Source organism: Malania oleifera, chromosome 10, assembly GCF_029873635.1.
Source record: "Malania oleifera isolate guangnan ecotype guangnan chromosome 10, ASM2987363v1, whole genome shotgun sequence".
Classification (NCBI taxonomy): Eukaryota; Viridiplantae; Streptophyta; class Magnoliopsida; order Santalales; family Ximeniaceae; genus Malania; species Malania oleifera.
Window position 1 is genome coordinate 14,067,182 of NC_080426.1, and position 23,143 is coordinate 14,090,324.

At 37.4% G+C, this 23,143-nt stretch overlaps 2 protein-coding genes across 4 annotated transcripts in view; both read right to left on the reverse strand.

Annotated features, from left to right (window-relative positions):
• Positions 1 to 710: 710 nt before the first annotated feature.
• Positions 711 to 7,727, reverse strand: LOC131165631 (rhomboid-like protein 19). Its single transcript, XM_058123577.1, has 8 exons — positions 7,395 to 7,727; positions 6,863 to 6,981; positions 3,910 to 3,970; positions 3,633 to 3,799; positions 3,237 to 3,351; positions 2,909 to 3,111; positions 2,660 to 2,797; positions 711 to 1,054 (listed from the first exon to the last, which is right to left on the reverse strand). The coding sequence occupies exons 1-8, from the start codon at positions 7,416 to 7,418 to the stop codon at positions 955 to 957; spliced, it is 927 nt and encodes a 308-aa protein (XP_057979560.1). The 5' UTR covers positions 7,419 to 7,727; the 3' UTR covers positions 711 to 954.
• A 1,840-nt stretch (positions 7,728 to 9,567) lies between these two features.
• Positions 9,568 to 23,143, reverse strand: part of LOC131165632 (uncharacterized) — a 55,727-nt gene continuing 42,151 nt past the window's right edge. Inside the window, exons 8-16 of one of the 3 annotated variants that reach the window (XM_058123578.1) lie at positions 22,679 to 22,879; positions 22,120 to 22,226; positions 21,823 to 21,985; positions 21,553 to 21,618; positions 20,869 to 20,962; positions 13,583 to 13,695; positions 13,082 to 13,152; positions 11,098 to 11,251; positions 9,568 to 10,621 (exon numbers count right to left, since the gene is read on the reverse strand). In XM_058123578.1, the coding sequence (XP_057979561.1) occupies positions 10,193 to 10,621; positions 11,098 to 11,251; positions 13,082 to 13,152; positions 13,583 to 13,695; positions 20,869 to 20,962; positions 21,553 to 21,618; positions 21,823 to 21,985; positions 22,120 to 22,226; positions 22,679 to 22,879 (1,398 nt within the window). In that variant the 3' untranslated portion in view covers positions 9,568 to 10,192. Of the gene's footprint in view, positions 10,622 to 11,097; positions 11,252 to 13,081; positions 13,153 to 13,582; positions 13,696 to 20,868; positions 20,963 to 21,552; positions 21,619 to 21,822; positions 21,986 to 22,119; positions 22,227 to 22,678; positions 22,880 to 23,143 lie in introns of those variants that run through there. The other 2 variants (XM_058123579.1, XM_058123581.1) reach the window with 2 other exon arrangements.

The following is a 23,143-nucleotide window of genomic DNA, read 5'->3' on the forward strand; positions in this document are numbered from 1 at the left end:
ATAAAAATGGTAAAATTTAAGAATAGTTATTAATTTCTCATCTATTTTAAGAATTTATAAAGAATTGTACATCATTATCTATCTTAAATCTCGGGCCCCTAATGCCACTAAATTCAAGTGCTCTGTGAGATATATATACTGTGCTCCGCCGCCCTGTGGAGTCATCTAATATTCGATTTAAAACTCAAATTGCAATGTGCTTTAAATAATGATCATATTTAAAAGTGGGATCTGGCATTGTCCATTGAGAATGTCAGAATTTGGTGCAATTATTTTACCTAATTAAATCATACAAACACTCGCACAATCACTAATACAAACTACACTTGGTTTTTGATTTTCCATTAAGGTTAAGAGTTCAAATTTTAGTATGTTTATTTCCATTTTCTTCTGTTCATGTGGTTTTCATTCAATTACGCTGCTCTGGACTTCTGTTACTAAAGACATCAGCTAATCATAAGGTGGATATGTACCCACATCTAAATAAAGGGCTTCACACCAGAACGCGCGATGGAAAGTTCTCTTCTCCAAGCTTACCTCGGCCAAATTCTCTTCTCACTAGGGATGGAAAGGATAATTTTCTTGCATGCATATTCGCCAAACCTATAAATTGGATTCCAGCGACCACTAAGCTGGCTAAATTGTTGCACAAATAGAAACAATTTTCAAACCGTGTTCTTATGGCACACAATTCATTTCGACACAGCAAATGAATCAAGCTGATCTGATCGGGTGGTAGATAGCGAAGGCAACCACCATGCCGAAACTTTTTTCTATATATATCTTGAAATGCAGCACAAAAATGTTGTATTTTTTTTGTATCGTGAAGATAATATTCCAAAGAAAATGTACGAAAAAATTGTCCAAAAAGGAATGATCTCCATATACTGCACAGCCTCTCTTGTAGTAAGTCCTAAAGCGCGCACACACTTGATAGTGTTGTTTCTAAAACTTTTAGACATTCTCCACTGGATCTCTTTGCGGCTCTTCAGCACTCCCTCCAGCAGATCTCTCAGCTGCCAACCTTTCTTCCAGGGCTCGAGCGCCTCTTTCCCTACAATCCAGAGAAAAAGTAAAGCAGGTGTGAGGTCACAAAAATATAATGCCTCTCTCTCTCTCTTTTATTTGAAAGACGTCTGATCAGTGTATTAAACTTAATATATTTTCTCACAATAAAGGGAAAACAATACTCAATTTATAAATAAAGGGAGAGACCTATCATTGTGGTTAGTCTTCCATTTTACCCAATTATTCCATATGGTATAAGAACATGATTCTGATACTTAAAACACTAATTGTTACAACCACCATCAAAACTAAAGCCTAAAACCAAATCCACAGCATGCATGTCTACCATGATAGAAGAATTTCCAGCAACACTTACTTGTTATGTAGTGTCTGTCATCCTTCTTAATATATATTTTCACAATAAAGGGTAAACAATACTCAATTTTTGGCCACACATAAACAACTCTGTTATGTAGTATGTAGTGATGCACTTTTGGGAGCAAGTTTTGACTGTAAGCCTACTGCTTAATGTCAAAATTAATAGCATTCCTTTTCAAGAGTAAAATAACTGTGCATACATAATATTCACATCAATTGGGGGAGGGGGAACAAAGCCTATCAATTCCCTGTATCCAAGTGCGGCTATTGTTTTTGAAGGGCCACAGTTCTGGGGAAAGCTACCCTTCTATAGAGCTCTGGAACCTACTAACTCAGGATTGAGGAAAGAACTAAAGGCCGCTACCCAAATTTTCAGCACATCTATCTTACAAAGTCTGACAATTCCCTGTATCCAAGTGCGGGTACTGTTTTTGAAGGGCCAGAGCTCTGGGGAAAGCTACCCTTCTATACAGCTCCATAACCTACCAACCTACGATTGAGGAAAGATCTGAAGGCCACTACCCAAATTTTCACCACATCTATCTTAAATACCAGAGTCTTGACAGTCCAAATTTATGTTTCTGTGAAAGAAAATTACTCCAGTGAGTTTCACATGATAGTTGAAACAAGCACATAGGTTCCTATTTGCATTGTCCCATGGTTGAGTTCCCTTGTTTAAAATTTCAAGAAGCATCATCTGCTTGTGCTGTCTACAAGGCTCACAAATGACAACTTTTACTGCCTTTAACTTGTGAGAACCCCACTACACAGATGGATCATGCTCGACAAATATCATTTGAAAAACGAGGTCGAGAAGATACTAAAAGGCAGATGTTCGTACAAAAATAAAATTGGAACTGAAAAACAGGTGAACAAGATATAAAAAATTGGTTAGTTTTCAGAAGAAATATGCAACAATTCAAAAAAAAAATAAACAAAACAAAAAATGCAGGCTGGCAGACACACAATAAAACACAAGGGAACAAATGAAAATGTTAACAACATTTTGCTATTTTTCTTAGCATTTGAAAAGAAAACAACAAAAAACACTTGGATAAAATTATTAGACCACATATACAGAAAATATCAGAAGTTTTCATTTTGTACAATATAGCTACCATTGGACTACATCAAGCCTATAGTCAGGACAATAGATGAGGAAGATGATCCCTGATTTTTGTAACAACCTATCCAATGCATGCAATAATTTCCGTAATATATTCACATGCAATATGAACTATATTCTACAGAAGCACCAAACCAGGAAAATTACCTCCTCCGTGATGCTTCAATAGGGTCAGAGCCAGGCAATGGGGCACCTCCTAGGGTATAACCTGCAGCCTCACCAGAGGTTTCAGATCTTCCACAAAACATCCGAGCAAATACTGATGCAATGGGATCAATAACTGGTCTGCATGTCAAAATCAGCAGGAAGTGTCACGAAAACATGTGCAGACAGTTTAATCATAGCTGTTGAAAAGAGTAATTATTATGAGGACAAAACTAGTAAACATGAAATTACCTTAAAAATTCAGGGAAGAAGGTAGAGAAAGCGAACTCATCACTAGGATCACCCCTGATCTTTGTTTCTGGTTTTCTCTGTAGGAATCTGAGATAAATCCAGCTGATATATGTGCCAAATATTAAAATTGGAAGATATGCTGCTGACTCTGTGGTAAAAAAGCTTATCGCAATTGACAACAATAGCATGAGAGATGGCAACCACTACACAGCAACAGAAATGGCACCAAAGAAAAGTGTTAGACATGATGAAACAAGCACAAAGTTTAAAAAAAGGTATCTGAAATGCCTGAAAAATAAACAAGCACATATACTCTAGCAATTCATACCTTTGCCTTAATTCTCAATAACGAAAATAGAGATAGCTCTTGATCAGGTATGATTTGCTTCACTCCAACCAAAAAACCTGAAAGGACCCCGTGGAAGCCAGAAAGAGGCATATAACTACCAAAAAACAGTTTTAAATGAAAGTCAGAAATAATGAAGGATGGATACAGAACAACGAATAGAAACTAGGTAGTAAGGATGGATAATGGCAGTACACCATGCTAAAATAAAAATTTGTGAGATCCACATTTAAATTAAATTTAGATTTTTCAGGGAAAAAAATGATGGTTAAATTTTACATTTTTTTTTTTTTGGTGGGGGGGGGGGGGGGGGTCACCAAATTATAAGAAAAATAAAAGCATATATTTCTAGGATACTATTGAACGTGCAGTACTCACAGGTAAATTTCCTGCCTTGTTATATAGTACAAGGCAATAGCAGTAATGAAAACGCAAACAGACGTTAGAAAGTTAACTACAAATATGAACTTCAAGAACTCTCTAGAACCCCAGATCGGTTCAAGGAGCTTCCCAACAAAGAGTAGACCAAGTGTGCTGATGACCACCTGAAAAGAATGTGACTATCAGAATAACTTCATAAAGAGAACTAAAACACTTAGGTGATATAATAACACTAAAATAAAGTAGCATTGTTTGAAGTGAAAGAGATGAATACCCCATAAACTGATTGTTCAACATAACCAGCCGTTATGAGGTTCCAAGCAAAAGGAATTGTCCTACACAATAGATTTGAGAGAAGAATGAAAATTTTGAGCTATAGAAGTTTGCAAATCTGAAGAACCATGCTTGATAATCATTTATTATCTTCCCTTATCCCAAGGTGGGAGCTGAAAGGAATAGAGAATGGTTGCACAATTTATATTTTTTACCAGTTCATAATCACATTTTCCTTGGTAATTTCTCAAATATCTTCAAAAGACCATGTCCAACTAGCAATACAATCTTTAAAAGAATGTAACTTTTCTTTTTCTTCTTCTTCTTCTTCTTCTTCTTCTTCTTCTTCTTCTGCTGCTGCTTTTTTCTTTTTTTTTTTAAAGACATTGTGCAATTATTAGAAGGCCGACTATACAGTACAATAACAGACAATTAAAAAAGTATGTTTCTTCCCCTCAAAATAAAAACAAAAAACTACACTTGGGAAATAACACAAGCTTCCAATCCAATCAAACCCTTTAACTGTCATTCCTCTATTGTTTATGGCATTTTCTTATATTTCCTGGATATGTCAGTTTTAAGGGGTCCTTAATACAAGAAAACTGGTATTCACATTCTGAAAACATCACCATTCAAACACTCAGTGATGGCTTATTCATAATAGCAGAGAAAAATAAATGCATTCACAACTAAAGCAGATTTTTTTTTTTAATGATAAATCATGGATGATTGTTCAGCCATTGTACAAAGTTTGAATTCAAACGGCAAAGAAGAAAACAATTAAACAGGAAAAACTATCAAAGACCTACAAACAGTCAAAGAAATAAACCAAAAATATATTTTCCACAATATATAAACTCAAGGAAGTGACAATTATAATTGTAACTACATGATTTTGCTAATTACACTGCTTGAAGGTAGTACAGAAATCTAATCAAAGCTCCAATCTTGCTCCAAGTAATATGTTTTTAGTTACAAGATCTTCTATGCTAAGAGACCTCCTACTTGGGACCTTCATTCAGTGGTTCGGTGCCTTCACACAACTTTGCTCCAATCATCATAGAATCACATTCCCTCCTGATAAAACCTGGCTGTCGTCATTCTAAACCTCAAAATACTTATGACAGTTGCAGCCTTGTAGCCTTGTAGGCATAAGAGTTCATTATTTTGGATTAGTTAGGGATCGACTTATAATGTGGTTTAGTAACTTTTTAGGTATTGTTGCATGAAAATGCAGACTTTTATGTAATTGTCTTAGTTTATGTTTTAGGTAAACTTGTTTGTAAATATTCTATTAAATTATAATTTATAGCTTTACACATTTTTTTTCAAAATTTTCATATGATAGATACCCCTTCGACACTTCTAACATTCAATTCTTCTTCATTTCTTTGCTCTGCTGCACCCACACCCATTCCTGGTTTGCATAACAATGATTAATTTACATCAATTGCACAAAAAGTGACAGTTTGACACAGCATCACTCATGTCACATCTAAATGTTTTTTTTTTTAAATTTAGTCTGAAGCAGTTAATATTTCAGTTAGACAGTTGGACAAAGTGTTACCTAGAACGTGGAACATTCTAGCTTGAGGAACGGGATCACGGTATGATACATGCTCTAAAATATCAAACACTAGCGGTACACATAAATAGATAGATAGGTGAAAGAAGTGTAATGGCACTTGTATATTTCAGAAAAGTTGAGGTGTTTCTAAGGGCAGAGGAGATTTTCTATTGTGTAATTGATTAAAAATGATAGAAACAGACTTAATATAAGTTATTTATGTGAAAAAAATTGAATAAAGACTTTGGATCGATAGATTTAGCATTCTGGAACAAAAATGTACCACATTTTGGGATGTTAGCACCAATACATGGTTTGCTAGGGTGTTAGCATTTTCTAGTAACATGGCTGGACAGTTGTGAAGAATGGAAGTCAACACAGAAAATGAATCAAAGTGGAGGGAAGAAAATAAGTGGCCGCCATTCAAATGAAAGGAAAATCATTCTGATCTACAGGAAGCCTAATCCCAAATTACTAAAAGCCAACTCCACAAATATTTTCCCTTCAATAATTCATAGTTCACTTGAGACTCTATGCCTGCTACCAGCCCAAAACTGCCCCTCATAACCATCAGCTAGGGACTACACATTTGAAGATTGTAAAAGAAAATCATTGACCCACTGTGCAGGTTGATGCGTTCCTTGACTAGTTCTTCTTCTTTTAGCTCCAACAATTGTCTTTGAAAGAAAATGACGCATAAAATATTCACATTTTTTCAATTTTGAAGAAAATATAAGGGAAATCAAGTGTGGAATGTGTTGGGCTCTGTGGAGCCTAATTGTGTTTGATCCAGATGATGACCCAACTCGAAATGATGTCACATGGTTTTTTAATGGAATATTTTTTATTGAGGCTTAGTCCATGGAGCCAAGGCTTGGGCCAATTGGCCCAAGCCGTACCCCCAGGAAAAATTTTTTGGTCTGTTTTGTAGCCTATTGTGAATCCTATGCGCAAGATATATATAGAAACCATTGTTTTGGCGATTAGGGTTTTTTGATGCAATTTCAGAGAGAGAGGACAAACTGTACGGCCGCACTCTGTATTTTTCCCTGATAATAGGGAAATTCCTACAACTCTATGGACGTAAGCAAAAATTTCCGAACCACGTAAATATTATCTTGTGCGCATGATTATTTGTCTTTTGGCGTGTGTTTTTCTCTATTTTATTTCTCTGTCTTTTGGCGTGTGTTTTTCTCTATTTTTTTTCTCACAAGTTTTTGGGAATTTTGTGGTAATTTCCCTACAGAATAAACGTGAAACCTGAAATGATGTGGTAGTGTTTTGTACCATCAATTCATTCGTGATTTGTTGTAACAAATCATATATGAGAATAAGTTATAAGTAATTGGCAAAGAGCATTAAATTTAACTCGGCGAACAAAGATTACCTGGCAGGGATAAGTGCAAGATACGTAACAGCTGAAGGGAAAATCTGCACCACTATGTGCCCGCTGACAAGTATCACAGCGAGGCCCTTGCATAGCCGTGTAAATCCAGAAAAGAGGCCCTACAATTTAATGCCATATATCAATTTTAAACCCCTAACTGGAGAGAGATGCAAACAATTTTGTCGCATTTGTGATATAGTAATACAGATCCGTAGTAATATATTATTCAAACCGAAAAAAGAAACCCCAAATTCTGACCAATTGAGGCAACTTCAATTCGCATTTTGTAAGTACTTATCTTACTACCAAGAGCTCAAATCAATGGCATTCTAGCTTTTCCCAAAGCAAGAAAACCAACTAAGAAATGATAACCAAACAACATTTGGGTAAAAATTATTATTGGAAGATATCAGTATCAGCCCGCAGAGCGACAGAGAGAGAGAAAGAGAAACACCAGTAAAATTCGCAGATCCGATTCAAAGAGCGTACAGAGAGAGAGAGAGAGAGAGAGAGAGAGAGAGAGAGAGAATACTCCTGAAAGCGCCGGAGAACTCATGACGGGAGGCGGGCACTGGTGGCCGTGGATTAGGGAGTATGAAATCCGGTGATCTGAGTAACACTTGGGGGTGCTGAGGACTTGACTTTCGGGAGGGGATTTTGCGGAGAGACAGGTCACATGTATAGCTGCTAACGAGCAAATCTCAATAAACGCTTGATTCGGTATCAACCCTGCCGGATCGGATCCGGGTACTTGGATATCTATAATCTATAACGTATTCTATAGTCGGATTTTGAGCTGTGGCTTCTTTGCGGTTGGATGTCATTTGACCTGGACTGATGTGGGATGGATTTGAATTGGGTGGATAGATCCAAGTGAGAATTATTTTTATTTTATGAAGCATGAGCAATGCTATTTAAGAGTGTCCCCACAAAATATACTAATAAGAAGGAGGTTACATTGCATAAAATATTTCTCCCGCATGACATATATTGAAGGGTCTTTTGTGTAAAGTTCTTAAATTAACTTTCTTCTATCTCATTTAATAAAATCTACCCAACAAATAAAAATTCTAATGAGAGAAAAAATATTTTAACCATTCAATGTATATATATTATATAAACCCATCTCCCATTTTATAATTTTTTAAAAAAATTAATTTTCAAACTTTAGTATAAAAGTTTCAAGATATAACAAGTATATGATGTAATTTTTTTTTAAAAAAAAACTATCATGAAAAATATGTCACTTCAAGATAATATATCAAAGGATAAACTATATGTGTTTGTTTTGTATAAGGTAATTTACAAATTTCTATATTTCATTATTCTATTGTACATGCATTTGTAATTTTATACTATGTAAATAAATTAAGAAGCGGATCATGAAGGAATCATTTATTTCATGCATACAATTCCTTAAAGATATAAGATGCACCAATGAATTTATTTGCACATGAACATACATTTATTTACTTAGATAATGTTCAATTTGGAATTGAATTAGAATTATAAATACATAAAATTTATATCCAAATTTCACAAATTTTCAAATTCATGATTTGCCTAAAAGGTAAGATGAAAATGGATTTTTAAAGTAAATTTGAATTTGTTGTTTGAATCCATTTAAGAATGGGATGATATATTAAGATTTGAAACCATGCTGCTATAATCAAACCATTAGGTTACTTACAAAGAAACGTAAAATGAGCACATTATTAGTCTAGGAAGTTGAAAAGGGAACAAACGATTTTCTCCATCCGCGCAAAAGCTCCCGCTGGTGCCATCCATTTAGCGACACAAAATTTGCCCAAATATTTTTGTATTTTATAGAGACAAAACGAAGATCATAGTGTCTTTTTTTATCTTTTTGTTTTCTGCTTTTTAGAGTCACCTCTGGCACGTGGGTTCCACGTATGGACGTCAAACTCCACCCATCCGGAGCCGCAGGCACAGGCGGCAGCGGCCGCGGCCGTGGCCGCGGCATTGGCATTAGCAGCCCTTTCCGGAAATTGGAGAGTATTGCCAAAATGCGCATGTTTGAGGGAGAATTCATATCTCACCCATTCGCTCGAAAATGTCAACCCCTTTAATCTGATTTAATTAGCTTGATATCCAAGTCCGATCATCATGGAAAACCCTTTTTTTTTTTTTTGGTATGTTGTCATTGTCTTCTTTTTGGCAAGGGAGTTTTAGGGTGAGAAGAGTGACATGCTGATAAATTGGCAAACACACCAAGATGGATTTTAACCATCCATTATAATAAAATTATGACCCAAAACTTTTATTACTATTGATATTAATTTCATGTTTTGTTGAAATTTATTAATTTTTTACTTAATAAAGAATAAAAAAACATAAATTCTATATTGTTTATAGATAGATATAATGATAATTTTAGTATAACTAATGTTTTCAAGTCCAATTGGACCTACTCAAGTGGTAAAGCCAATTTGTGACTTCGATGATTCCAAGGTCACGCCCACCAATTGGCAGCTTTATCACAAGATGAAGCTGTTTTTTCAAGCAAACCAACAAAACATCGCAAAATAACATCAGTAATTGCACACCACAAGAGAAACAAATTTGCATCTGCACTTGAGAGAAGGCAGATGTTTCGAATGAAATGGATTTTGCATATTGTCCTCAGCAGAAGCTGCAAGCCTAGTATAATGCAACTGAGAGAGAGAGAGAGAGAGAGAGAGAGAGAAACAAATAATATTCTTCATGAGCAACTGTAAGTCTGCTGGTTGCATTACTATAGAAGAAAATATATTCATCAATTGTATGGTCAACTTCCAACCCCTAAGCAACCCAGTTATCCAAATACATATTTCTATACTCCATAAGTAAGCTCTTATATACCACACCATGAAGTATGATAGAACATGTACTACAGACAGCATTTGTCAAAAGCATGATGACTGTAACCACGCATAGTGATGTCACCACATGTGTACATTTATAGTTTTGACAGTATGCAATGCGCTGCCCTTGCATCCTCTGCAAATGGCCAAGGTAAGAGCGGTACCAAAATTGACTACTCTTTGCCAATACAAATAATGTCGGCAAGCGAAGATGGGAGCCGACCAAAAATCCATGGGTTAGTTTTATATACAAAGGCACATTAATACACATCCCTGAGGTCGTATTGAGCCACAGCAGCCAAGAACACAAATCAAAACAGCTTTATTTCTGGGCATTAGCCGCGAGCCTCATCTTTGGTTTCCAAAAATTCACTGTACAGGAAATGCCAGGAATTTATCTACGCCACAGAGAAAATAAAACAGCAGCACTCTGGGCGTGTCTGGGATGGTCCACTCAAAATGTATGTCATCCACTGAACACAAATTGCTTTGGGGCAAAAGATACTGGACCTACGAAGGCTTCATGCATGGAGGAAAAAATGCGGCGACAAGCCAAAGCTGAAGCTGCCACAAACATAACAAAAGAAGTCCAACAGAACCTCAGCATCAATAATGGGTATCTCCTTGCAGAGCCAAATAACTTGAGGAAAACCACTTTAAGCCGTCGATCTCTTAGAATGGAACGATATGCATAAATGGCAGATGAAGAACCCATCTCTCTGATGTAGGGGCCTTTCACCAATCTAAGCTGGGACTCATACCGAATTGTGGTAATGGCCCATCTAAGAGTTTCAATCGCCCACTGGTATATTCCATCAGCAATAACCTTGCAAATCTGTTGGCGGAAGAAAATCCCCTCCTTGGAAACAAATGATTTGACCAACGAAGTTCCATCCTGGTTATTAAAAAAAAAAAGTTAGTTAGCGCACAAAAGGATTCAAAGGATGAAAGGTAAATTGCCTTTGCAATTTACCCTGCATCGACCATTCACATGACCATAGACAACAGGCGTCCTCTGCATACATAGTACAGGACAAGATCATTTGCCCTCAGATAGGTCTAGGCATCCAAAAGATGCGGAAGTAATATAATTCAACAAACAAGAAGGGCCTTGAGGTTTTCCCAGTAACAATACTTGTAACAAGGATACCAAATGGCTCAAAGCCAATATCCCATATCAAAAAACAGATAAACCAACCATATAAGCTACTGCCTAAATGGTCGTGACTTGGTAATTGCTCCCTCTTGACTTTTTTCTGATGGAAAAACCATGAGATCACCAACCACGACACCATTGTCCATAAGATACTGGATGGCAATGATGGTGGCAGTTGTTATTACAGTTGATGAATCTGATTTAAAGGAACTCACTGCAGTCATTAAGAGTCTTCTCAGTACAGCGCCATCTTTGGATGGCAAGATTCTCAAAATTAAGTTTGTAACATCAAGAACACCACTGGCTCCATTGGGAGAGGATTCTAAGGAAATTTTATTATTTGATAGCATCATCTGGTGCAAGCCTTTACTGTATGCAAAAATTAAAAAGAACATATTACTCGATGTCAACATAAAGCAAGAGAGCAGGAACAATTTAACAAGCATGAAGCACCCATCCCAGACAAAATTTACGTATCTACTGATGCCCATGTTTAGTCATATGTACCCAACATGAACGTCTAACAAAGGAAATATATAGGTAATATGAATTTAGTTTCTTGTATATTATCCGAAAATTGTGATTCTTAAGGTGGAAATTTTAATAACAAAAAATGCTAATGGGGATGCTTAATCAAACAGAATAATTGGTGAAAATATGACAAATTTATAATGTAGACTTCTAGCTAATATGATGATTACATAAGCTAGTGGAATGCTAGGATAACAAAAATTGGAACTGAGAAAACCTGGGATAAAGCCTACTAGGCGATAAAATATGTAGCACACAAATTGAAGCAATTAAGCAATTAACAAAAATACAAGAGAAGGTAAAAGATATATAAAAATCATCAGATGTTTGGGTAGTGAGACAAACTCACGCTAAAATAAATCCAGACTTGTTTTGCCCATTTTAAACATTTAGATTAAAAAACTGGACGATAGCGATGACAACATGGACAAGCATGAATACTTGCAACATGGCCAACAGTAGTAGCTGTACACTTGTAGTAAAGCTAAATAGGAAACAATCATGAATTTTCCAAGCATGTCTATTATAGTATAAACAACTAGTATGGAGCCCATTAGATTTGGGCCAAGCGGCCCAGGCAGACGGTTCCCTCTGCCCAGTGAAACCCTGAAGGTGATTCCTTCTAGCCTTTATTATGTGTCCAAACATTGTATGACTTTTTATTAAGGCAGGGACAAGACAGCAGCTTCCTGGCTTATTACCTGGAAACCAAAGCAGGGAAGGCCAAAGAGAGCACACAGAGCATACTTCAGGCAGCCATTTTTTTTCAGAGTTGGCCTGACCTCAAAGAGAGTGTCATGCATACACATAAGCCTAAATCACCCTTCAGATGATACTCGACCCAGGTTTCTCTCTAAGATAGCGTGGTTAGCGGTGAAATCCTATGTGCTGTACGAATCTCTGTGTATTCAATATGGTTAAAGATACTAGAAGGGGCAGTTTGGGGTGGGTGTTGGGGTGGGGGTGGGGAAGGGGGATAAGACAACAATGTAACAACAGCAAAGCAGGTCCATATCTTTTAACTCACTCAGTCTAACAACAGCCAGCACATAATGCAGTTGATTTCCTTGTATATGCTTAGGCGCATGAACATTCACGTATGCATGGTTAATAATATCAATAATAAAGGAAAAGGCACTAACTTTCCCTAAGGTTTGGGGGAAAAATGCAGACATCTCAAAGATTTCAAAAATTCCACAAATCTCTTGAGCTTTGGCAAAAAAATGCAGACCTCCCTTGAGGTTTGGCTAAAACATTCCGGGTCTGTCCTTAGTTTTGGCAAAAAAAACAAGCCTAAGAAGAGAGATAAGTGTCCTAAAAATCAAATGTCAAGGGAGATCCGTGGGATTTTTGGCGTGTCTTTTTGCCAAACCTCAGGAGAGGTCAGTATCTTTTGCTCTATCAATAAACACAGCTAGTTCCAAGAGTATTAAAATTCACAAGAAGCATATGATATATAGGGATAATCCTTCCACTAGCCTTCAGTTTCATATTATATTGGCCCAAACAAAAATATTTAAAATAATAATAATAATAATAAGTTAGAAAATAAAGGGAGTGAGTAAACTAAAGACCACGACATCAGAACTTAGATGTGCTAAAATATATGGAGCAAAAAAGCATTAGCTGCATGCTAATGAGTAAGAAATCAGAAATCATATTACATACTTTGTTGCACCCACTCTTAAGAATAAAGCAAGCCTTTGCCACTGGAATTCCTTCCTTTTGTTTAAAACTGCCTGGATAGCACAAAGAAAAGAAGAAAATTGAAGTAAAATAATAATATGTGTGTGTGTGTGTGTGTGTGTGTGTGTGTGTCAACGATTAGGTTCAAGAATAATCACATATTAGTATAAGACTGCTAGAAATGTTACACATGAAGTCATTTACATCCAAGCATTAGGCCAAAAAATTCTGCCATCCAAAGGAAAAATAATCCATCAGGCCATCAGGAGGGATGTTTTGAGATATTTGTCTAGGCTAAGTCCTGTCAAATAGACGATTATATTCATATTCCCTTTAGCTGGGCCAGATGAATAACTCCATGTTTCCAAACCGCCTTATTCCTCCTAGACTAACCAAGCACTTTACTACTAAGTCAAAACCACATGAAAACAATATCTGCAACCTAGTAAATTACAGTCTTTAAAGTTTGTAAGCCATTTATACCGAATGTAGAATTCTCCTTGACTCAACAGAATTATCAGTAAGTAGCTTCCGAACAACGTAAGGGTATGCAGCTTCAAATGTCTTAAAATTTTCATCAGCTGCTACTGCCAATCCTGGGCACATGCAAGAGAAAACAAATTCCATAGAATCATATGAAGCCAAAGATACTGTAACATAAATTGGACAAGCAATAACAGTAAAGATATGAAACCAAAGCATATGAAACCAGACTGCAACATAAAAAATATTTACATTATAAAAAATACATATTCCTTGAAAATTTTCATCTACTACCATAACACAGTACTCCAGGAATTGGTTGTTTTCTGCTAGATGCACCTCCATATTGCTTTTATATTTTTCCCTTGCCCCTCATTTATTTTGGCAGAAATAGTACCTGGAGTTTCTCTTATCTAAGATTACATTTAGGTAAATGGATATTATACCCCGAAGCTTGAAGAAAACTAGTCATCTCTTCAATTAGTGTCAGGAAAGCCTTATCTTCACTCCTGAAAACTAATTTTTCCACAGAAAAGATGTTTCCAGCATATCATTTCTATTTCTGTTACAAAATATTGTTAATTTTGGTCTGAATGCCCTTTCCATCAGGTCTGCTTTCATTATATAGAAGAGATTTACATAGTTGTTGCCTGATTTTCAGCACTTAAATGCTGCCATATTTTCAGCATTATCTACAGCCTAATTGCCTGAATTATCTCCGTTAACATCCCCCCTCAAACTGATGCTGGTAAATCAAGAAGCATCAATTTGTCAACCAAGAACTGATGCCGGTGCTGAGAAAGAGCTTTGTGAATATGTCTGCAGTTTGATGTTCGGTGGAAATGTGAGGAAGAGTGTAATCACTCGTTTGTCAAAGGATTCATGTATGGAATGGCAATCAAATTCTATATGTTTCTTACGCTCATGAAAGACAGGATTAGCGGCGATCTGAATAGCACTGGTATTATCAGGATGAAGAGGAGTGCAATGAAGCTGAGGAAAACCAAGTTCACCCAATAACCCACGAAGCCATGTGATCTCAGAGCATGCGGAAGACAGCACGATACTCAGACTCAGTGGAGGACTTGGAAACTCTGTCTTGCTTCTTACTCTTCCAAGAAATGAGTGCATTGCCTAAGAACATGCACCAGCCAGTAACAAAGCGACGAGTATCCACACATCCAGCCCAATCAGCATCACTATACCCCACCAACTGTAAGGAAGATTCCTTAGGAAAGAATAACCCGCATGTAGAGGTGCCCTTCAGATATCGGATAATGCGGTGAACAGCAGCTAAATGAAGATGTCAGGGAGCCTGCATAAATTGACTGACTTGCTGCACAGCAAAAGAAATATCAGGACAAGTAATCATTAAGTAGTTCAAACTCCCAATAAGCTGCCAATACAAGGATGGATCTGATAGAAACTCACCTTCCTCTTGACGAAGCTTAAGATTTACCTCCAAGGGAGTAAGAACAGAATTACCCAAATGGAGACCAGCTAATGAAATCACTTCCTGCGTGTATTTGTGCTGGTGTAACAACATACCAGTCGGAGCAAGCTGCACCTCAAGGCCAAGAAAGTACTGCAGGAGACCAAGATCTTTCATGTGAAACGAGACCTTGAGATGTTGTAATTGCTTAATTAATTCAGTATCAGAGCCAGTAATTACAATGTCATCAACATATACCAGAAGCAATACGATTCCTCCAGAAGTCTGGAAAAAAGAGAGAGGAATCAAACTGACTCTGAGTAAAATGAAAAGCAAGCAAGGTAGAGCGAAATTTATTAAACCATGCACGCGAAGCCTGTTTCAGTCCATACAAGGATCGGCGTAGCCGATAAACCTCTAAGGAAGGTGTAGCAAACATGCCGGGAGGTGGAGACATATAGATTTCTTCCTTCAAATCCCCATGTAGAAAAGCATTCTTCACATCCATCTGCCAGAGAGACCACCCCTGCGACGCAGCAAGTGCCAAGATAATCCGCACAATAGTCATTTTGGCAACAGGTGCAAAGGTCTCTTCATAATCAATACCATACTCTTTTCGGTTCCCAAGAGCCACGAGACGGGCCTTATATCTATCCAGTGACCCATAAGACCGATATTTGACTGAGTACACCCATTTACAACCAATAGGTTTGACACCAGAGGGACAAGTCACAACATCCAAAGTGTGATTATCTTGAAGAGCTTGGATTTCATCTTGCACGGCCTGCTGCCAACATGCTTGGGTGCCTGCCTGGGTATATGAGTGAGGAACAAAAACAGTGTCGAGAGTGGCAGTAAGTGAGGTATGAGGAAAACCATTCCTATCCGGTGGATGTCTTACTCGAGTGGAGTGTCGAGGAACCGCATAATCAAATGAAGGATCAGTGTGTGGGAGGGGGGTTGAAGAAGGAGGACAACGTTGATGATACACCACACCTAGCTTAAATCGCTCTATAGAAGAAGACATGTCATCAAAAGCGGGAAGAAGAGTAATAGGAGTATCAGAAATAACCTGAGACTGAAAGAAATATTTATTTTCGAAGAAAATCACATTCTGGGAGATTTGGAATTTGTTTGCATGAGCATCATAACAAACAAATCCTTTTTGAGAAGGACTATATCCCCTAAAGGCACACGTGACAGACTAGGCAGCAAGCTTGTGACACTCAACAGGTGGTAGATGAACAAAACAAACACACCCAAAAGTATGAAAGGATTGATACTTAGGAGATATGCCAAATAATCGAAAATGGGGAGAATCATAACTTAGAGTGGCAGTAGGCAAACAATTGATCAGATAGACAGCAGTAGAAAAAGCTTCTACCCAGAACTTAAAAGGTCCAGAAGAATCAATCAACAAAGTATGAAGGACATCTAAGAGATGACGATTCTTACGCTCAGCGACTCCATTTTGTTGAGGGGTATAAGGACAAAAATGCTAGGAAATGATCCCCTTTTGCTGAAGAAAAGTATGAAAAGAATGAGACATGTACTCCCCCTCTGAGTCAGAGGGCAAAGTTTTGATACAAGTACTGAATTGTGTCTCGACAAACGCAACAAATATTTGAAAGACAGAAAACACGTCAGTTTTAGAGCCGAGAAAATATATCCAAATGATTTGACTATAATCATCAATAAACATCACAAAATAACAATACTGACCATAAGAAATAACAGGACTCACACCCTAAACATCAGTATGCACAATCTCAAAGCAATTAGAAGCACGAATACCATGCGCAGGAAAAGGTGAAGTTTTACTTTTACCAAGACGACAAGTAGCACAATCAAAAGATACAGGAGAAGAAGAAAAGGAATCTTTATTGCCCAAAAAACAATGTTTCATAAGATGAGCCAAGCCAACAGAATTAGGATGACCCAATTTCTTATGCCAGACTTCATTATTATTGGCAGTAGATGTACAAGCAAAAGAAACAATAATAGGAATAGAAAACTGTAAAGGAAATAAACGTCGCAATCACTGTCCCTGACACCTGATTCTGCACAAGACAACCACCACGAGAAAAATGAACATCGCAGTTATTATCTACCAATTGTCCAACATAAATCAAATTGGTAGACATTCCAAGAGAGACAAAAACGTCACGAAATGAAGAGCCGAAATTACCAACAGCAGTAATTGGAAGAGTACTATCATCAACAATCTGAATATTTTGTGTGCCTATATACTTACGAACACCATGGAGACCCGTCATATTACCAGTCATATGATTAGAAGCGCCTGAATCAACAATCCAAGAAGTTGAGTTAGTAGTCGTACCTTGCAGGCCTAAGGCCGTAAAAGCAAATACAATCATCTGTTGGACCATTGCTAGTGTGAGAACAGACGAATCAGAGCTTACAATGGGTGGTGCAGAAGAAGAAGAAGAGGACTGAACAGCAGCTTGAAAAGCTTGGGATTGGCGATTTTGAGGCCACACTTGACAATCTTTGATGATATGGCCTTCTTTCTTGCAGTAGTTACAAACTTTCTTAGGACAGTTACGAGCAATATGACCAAACTCCTTGCAATTGAAACTCTGCAACTTGTTCCTCCCTCTCCCTTGTGCTACATATGCTACATTCACAGCCTCAGAAAATACCTTCTTATAAGTCATACCCATCTGAGGGGACACCGCTGTTCTTCACGCAATAAATCTCCCAAACAAATATCCAAATAAGGAACCGGATTATGGTTCAATAAACAGGCTCGAACAAACTCAAATTCAGGTCAGAGTTTCATCAAAAACTGATTGTGTTGACTCTCAGCATGAACCACTTGAAGAGCCGCGAGTGCCCTGGGAGGAACCTTAGAATGAACAATAGCAGAATACTCACTCCAAAGATTAATAAAACCAAAATAAAATTGTTCAGTAGGTAAATTACCTTAACTGTAATTACTAATTTCCAACTCTAATTGGAACTTCCGAGCACTGTGATCTTGGTGGTAAATACTGTGGAGATAATCCCACATAGCTTGAGCCGTAGTAAAACAGCGAAGATTGGTCACAAGGTTCTCAATCGTCCCCAAAAGCCAAGAGATCACCTTAGTATCCTTGACCTCCCATTGTGCAAATTCCTTTTCATCAATAGGAACTTGAGCAAAACTATCAATATGATTTGATAAATCATTCCCTTTCAAGAACATTTTAAATTGGAATTTCCAAGTAGAGAAATTCTTTCCGGTAAATCGAACAATAGTATTTTCAATACACATGATGAAAGGCACTGCCCTGTGTGAAAAACTACGCAGCAGAGGAAGAAACACAGCACCTTCGTCGATCACACCAGGAGGAGTCGAAGCTGCTGACCACCACAGAAACTGCCAACAGCCACAAAGATGCGCAACCACCACGAGAAAAAACACCGAGATGAGTAGCCTGCAACGAAGGATAGCATGCGCAACTAAAAAAATTCCAGCAGCCCCAAACAAAACTCAAAACCACCAAAGTGGACACCACAGAGAAGGCAGACGCCCACGAAAAGCAAGAAAGAACTTGCTGAAACTGAGAGAAAGGAAAAGAAAGAAAAAAAAAACAGCGATGAGAATCGCACCGAGTGATTAAGACCAAAACAACGGAATCAGAAGAGGGGCTCTGATACCATGTTAATTTTGGTCTGAATGCCCTTTCCATCAGGTTTGCTTTCATTATATAGAAGAGATTTACATAGTTGTTGCCTGGTTTTCAGCACTTAAATGCTGCCAGATTTTCAGCATTATTTACAGCCTAATCAGCATTATTTACAACCTAACTGCCTGCTTTTCAGTACTTAAATGCTGCCAGATTTTCAGCATTATTTACATCCTAATTGCCTGCTTTTCAGTACTTAAATGCTGCCAGATTTTCAGCATTATTTACATCCTAATTGCCTGAATTATCTCTGTTAACAAATATTAGCCTCAGTTATAATAAAGAAGCAAAGCAAAGTCATTTGTTCTAATGTCCTTAAAGCCTGATAACATCCTTGAAGTCGTAAAATTACTGTATCTAACAGTTTTAGCGTACAGTTCCTGTTAGTTCAAATAGCATAACAACATTAAAACAACTGTTACAGCTGAATTTAGTTATTCTAGGAAAATTGTTTACTTTTGAGATACCTCCCCAGCCAGCTCTAATGGCATGATGCAGCGATCCTATTCAATCAGCATCAAGCAAGGAATTTTTAGTTGATGATTCTTTATTGGGTTGTTAAGCAGTCCAATTAATATATTAACATTAATATTAGAGCAAGGCAGGATTCCGGAAAACTAGACTGATCCTAACAAACAATTCTGCAGAGTAAACCTAAGATCTAACCTTTTTTTTTTCCCAAAATCAATGGCAACCAGTACATTGATGAAATCCTGCCCTTCAAACCAAAAATACAAGGCGTCTATTAAGAGTTGTCTCTGCCCCTTCAAAAGCTCTATGGTTTGTCAGTTTCTCTATCCAAATCATCCAGAAAATAGATAAAGGAATTAGTTCAGCAGTCTCCTTTCTTTCTTTATATGTCCAGAAGACCCTCCAAATGCACAATTTGCCCAAAACAGAACCTGCTGCCCCCCATTGAACCCTCAACGTGACCAAAGCACTGTCCCAGAGGTTTCTTTACCATTTGCACAGAAGAAACAACGATGAACAGTCTCATTCTCCCTCTTGCATAGAAAACATCTATTCACCATCATAATGCCTCCAGCAAATTATGAATTGTCCAAATCATTCCTAACCAGCTTCCCAAGCTACCGAACAAAAAACACACACAAACACACATTTTAGTAAAAGCATTTGTCTTGCAAATGGCCTTCCAATGAACAACATCTTTTGTCAATGATCCAAAGGAAAAATTTAACCTCATAAAATTTCTCACTTTATTTCAGCTTCCCTATTCAATGTTAGAATTTTACCACACAAGCATTCAAAAAACTTACAGAAATTTTCCAGCTATCAGTCTCAAGCCCTACTCAGAAAAAGGAACATACTGCATCATGCCTCTCTCTGAAACATGCAAACATGAAACGTGAACTCAAAAAGCATCCTTTCCCTCTTCCCAAAGTAAACAGCTCAGGAAACAGCCTCTTTAACAGATAATCTTCACTAGCAATCATGCCAAGAAAACCAACTCTCTATTGCCCACTGCAACTAACTTGTTTAAAAAAAAGAAAGAAAAGGCATTCCACCCTTTCCTAAAGTTTTTCCACAACCCCACCAGATGAAAAGGATCCCATCTGTAATCCATGCATTATAATATATCCCATGCTTTGCTACTTAAACCACTCTCCAAAGATCTTCCTTATCCATCATCAATCTGTATAACCATTAGCCCAACAAAACATAAAATTGATTAAGCTCTCACTACCAATCCTCCCTTAGAGGTTGTTTCACGAGCTCCCGCTGCACCAACTAGCATTTAAACTCCTCCACTGCCCAATAAAACCCTCCTCTGAGTATCTTCCTCAGCAAACCCACACTCTTCCATCACTGATGGAACTATTCATGCTGCATAAAAGACAGTTGGGTCAAGCACTACATAGATACTATTCCTCAATTACACTATAACCCCCCCCCCCCCCATAAGTCTAACACCACAGAGCTTTGGAATTAACTTAGATTACACAATATTAGTCTAAAATGCACACCCAAAAAAGGAACAGAGAAAAAAAAACTAATAATAATCAGGGAAGTGCCACTTCATGAGAGTAACTAAACAGAGGGAAAAGCATAAAAGACAACAGTTGACAATACATGATTATGAATCCCAGCAAATATTAAAGATAAAAACCAATTATAACAATTAGGAGGATGGCATAAAATACCTTCCAATGATGCAAGAGAACGCAAGACTAGTGTATAATATGCAGGCATGCGGAAATGATGTTTGAAGGCTACAGACCAGATTTTTCCAAGTACCTTCAGGAAAGGGAAATGCAGTAATATCAGCCAATTACGAATGTATGGCTGGAGAGATGTCACATTCCGAATATAAATTTAAAGAAAGCGAAACGAAAATGCATTGATTACAATCTAAATCTTATCCATATGTCAAATAAAACCAGAAGAGTGGATTTTTTAGAATCATAATTACCAGAATTATGAGGGAAAGAAAGGTAAAACATATGAAAGCTGGCATTTTGCGTCTGGTATCAAGGTATTCCATAGCAACAGTTGTTGCACATAAAATTTGAACCACAATTGGTGACAGGTGGGAGATCAATGGACAATCAGAAACCCATAAATTTATTTTCATTTGGTTAGAACTTGTGGTTTCTTTCCATATTTTAAAAGAGAGTATATTATAAGTATATAATCCAAAACAATGTTATTTTAATGACTACAATCATGTAGTCAAACACATTCTGATACAAAATCTTTCCTTGGGTGGAGCCTCCAACGTGGAAATCCTCATTAATTCATGCAAAATTAATGCTTGAATGTAACAAGACAAAATCCCAGTAAGTTCCCTGTCCTCAACAATAGTTTCATTATGACACAATTCTCACCCTGCTGAACTTGACATCGGGGATTCCATCCTTAAACTCTACCTCCCCCAAGGCATCTTCAAGTTCCTGAAACAGTAATTGAGCTCCATTTTAGCATAAACAGAGGAATTTAACAGGCTGCGGTCCATGAGAAAATTAGATCAGACATACTTGCCTTAACCCAACACAAGCATAAACTACTTAACATGAAGTAGAGTGTAACTCACTTCCCACTCTTAATAGACTCATCACTCGGTAACATGAAAAACAAAAATAATACAGAATCGATACCATGGTAACACGCCGAATATTAGTCCCTGGCCTTACAACATCCATTTCAGACAAAGCACGAACAAGAGAGGCCCAATCCCCATTCACTATATGCACTATGGATGCAAGCATTGCAAATTGATGTTTCTTTTCCATTCGACAGACAAGACCAAAATCCAGAAACCTAGCAAGGAAATCACAAAAAAGAGGTTTAAAAAAGTTAGCTATAAATGCAATAAACCAACCAGCATATTTATAAACTAATGGTAAACAGAATTTACCAGAAGAAGAAGAAGAAAAAGAAGGCAAGGCAAATACCCTATTTCCCCTGCATCTGTGTAACGCAAGTTTCCAGGATGTGGATCAGCATGTAGCAAGCCAGTTTCAAGCAGTTGAATCAGTGAAGCTTCCACGCCTTTGCTAACCTAGAATAATTGAAGACAATGATTTTCTAACACTCCCAAGCATATTATTATTCTCGCTATTTTCATAATGCTCAATTCTTTGGATTAAGCCCTAATATAGAAATTGCATTCTCAATATGGTCTCAACTAAGCTTTAAATCAATATTTTGTGTTTTTCATACGCAAAATCCAGCTTCTCCATTCTCTTCTATATCAATAGCTTGTATCAATATTTGCTTGCCGTGCTTTCTCTCACTATATTGATCATTCAGGCCATAACCCACCCACCCCTCCCCCCCCCCCCCCCCCCCCCCCACGCACAGGTTCCATTACTCCTAAGGATCTTAAACTTACAAAGCTTTTAAAATCTCAATTGAAATCCAAACACTTTCAACATTAATATAGGCTTCATACACAACCCAAATTAAAGCTTTTCACAAAGTAAAAAATAACTGCGATCCTTGAATACATACCAGATCAAGAAGACATCCCTTAGCATCAAGTTGCTGGCTTTTTGATAACAAAGAGCCATGATTTACAAAACTTCCTGTAGATACAAAAAGTAAATCACTTGGATTCTTGCCGACGATCCACTCCATGGTGAGCACTCTTTTACAGCTTAAATGATGAAAGACTTTTGGAATACGAATAAATGGAAAAGGGGAGTGAACTTCCTGCCATAAACAAGTATTCAGTGAGAAGAATCATAGGATTAAGTTTCTTTAATCATGAAATGCATGATTAATGTGTGTGTGTGTGTGTGTAAAAGAGAGAGAGAGAGAGAGGCGGGGGAAGCTACCCCCAATTGTGTCAACCAGTTAAGTTTGATGGAGAACCTTATGTCCAAGACACTCGAGGGATTAAACCATAAAAACTCATACATATAATTCAACCCCAAATAAATCTCTCACAACTAGATATTGATAAGGTCAAGGTAC

What these genes read in the sequence shown, in the direction of transcription:
- LOC131165631 (XM_058123577.1), bottom strand. Translation starts at nt 7,418, where the DNA reads ATGAGTTCTCCGGCGCTTTCAGGA. An exon ending in GTTCTCCGGCGCTTTCAGGA is followed by an intron (nt 6,982 to 7,394) that starts GTATTCTCTCTC and finishes ATTAAATTGTAG; the next exon opens with GGCCTCTTTTCTGGATTTAC. An exon ending in TTGAACAATCAGTTTATGGG is followed by an intron (nt 3,800 to 3,909) that starts GTATTCATCTCT and finishes CATTCTTTTCAG; the next exon opens with GTGGTCATCAGCACACTTGG.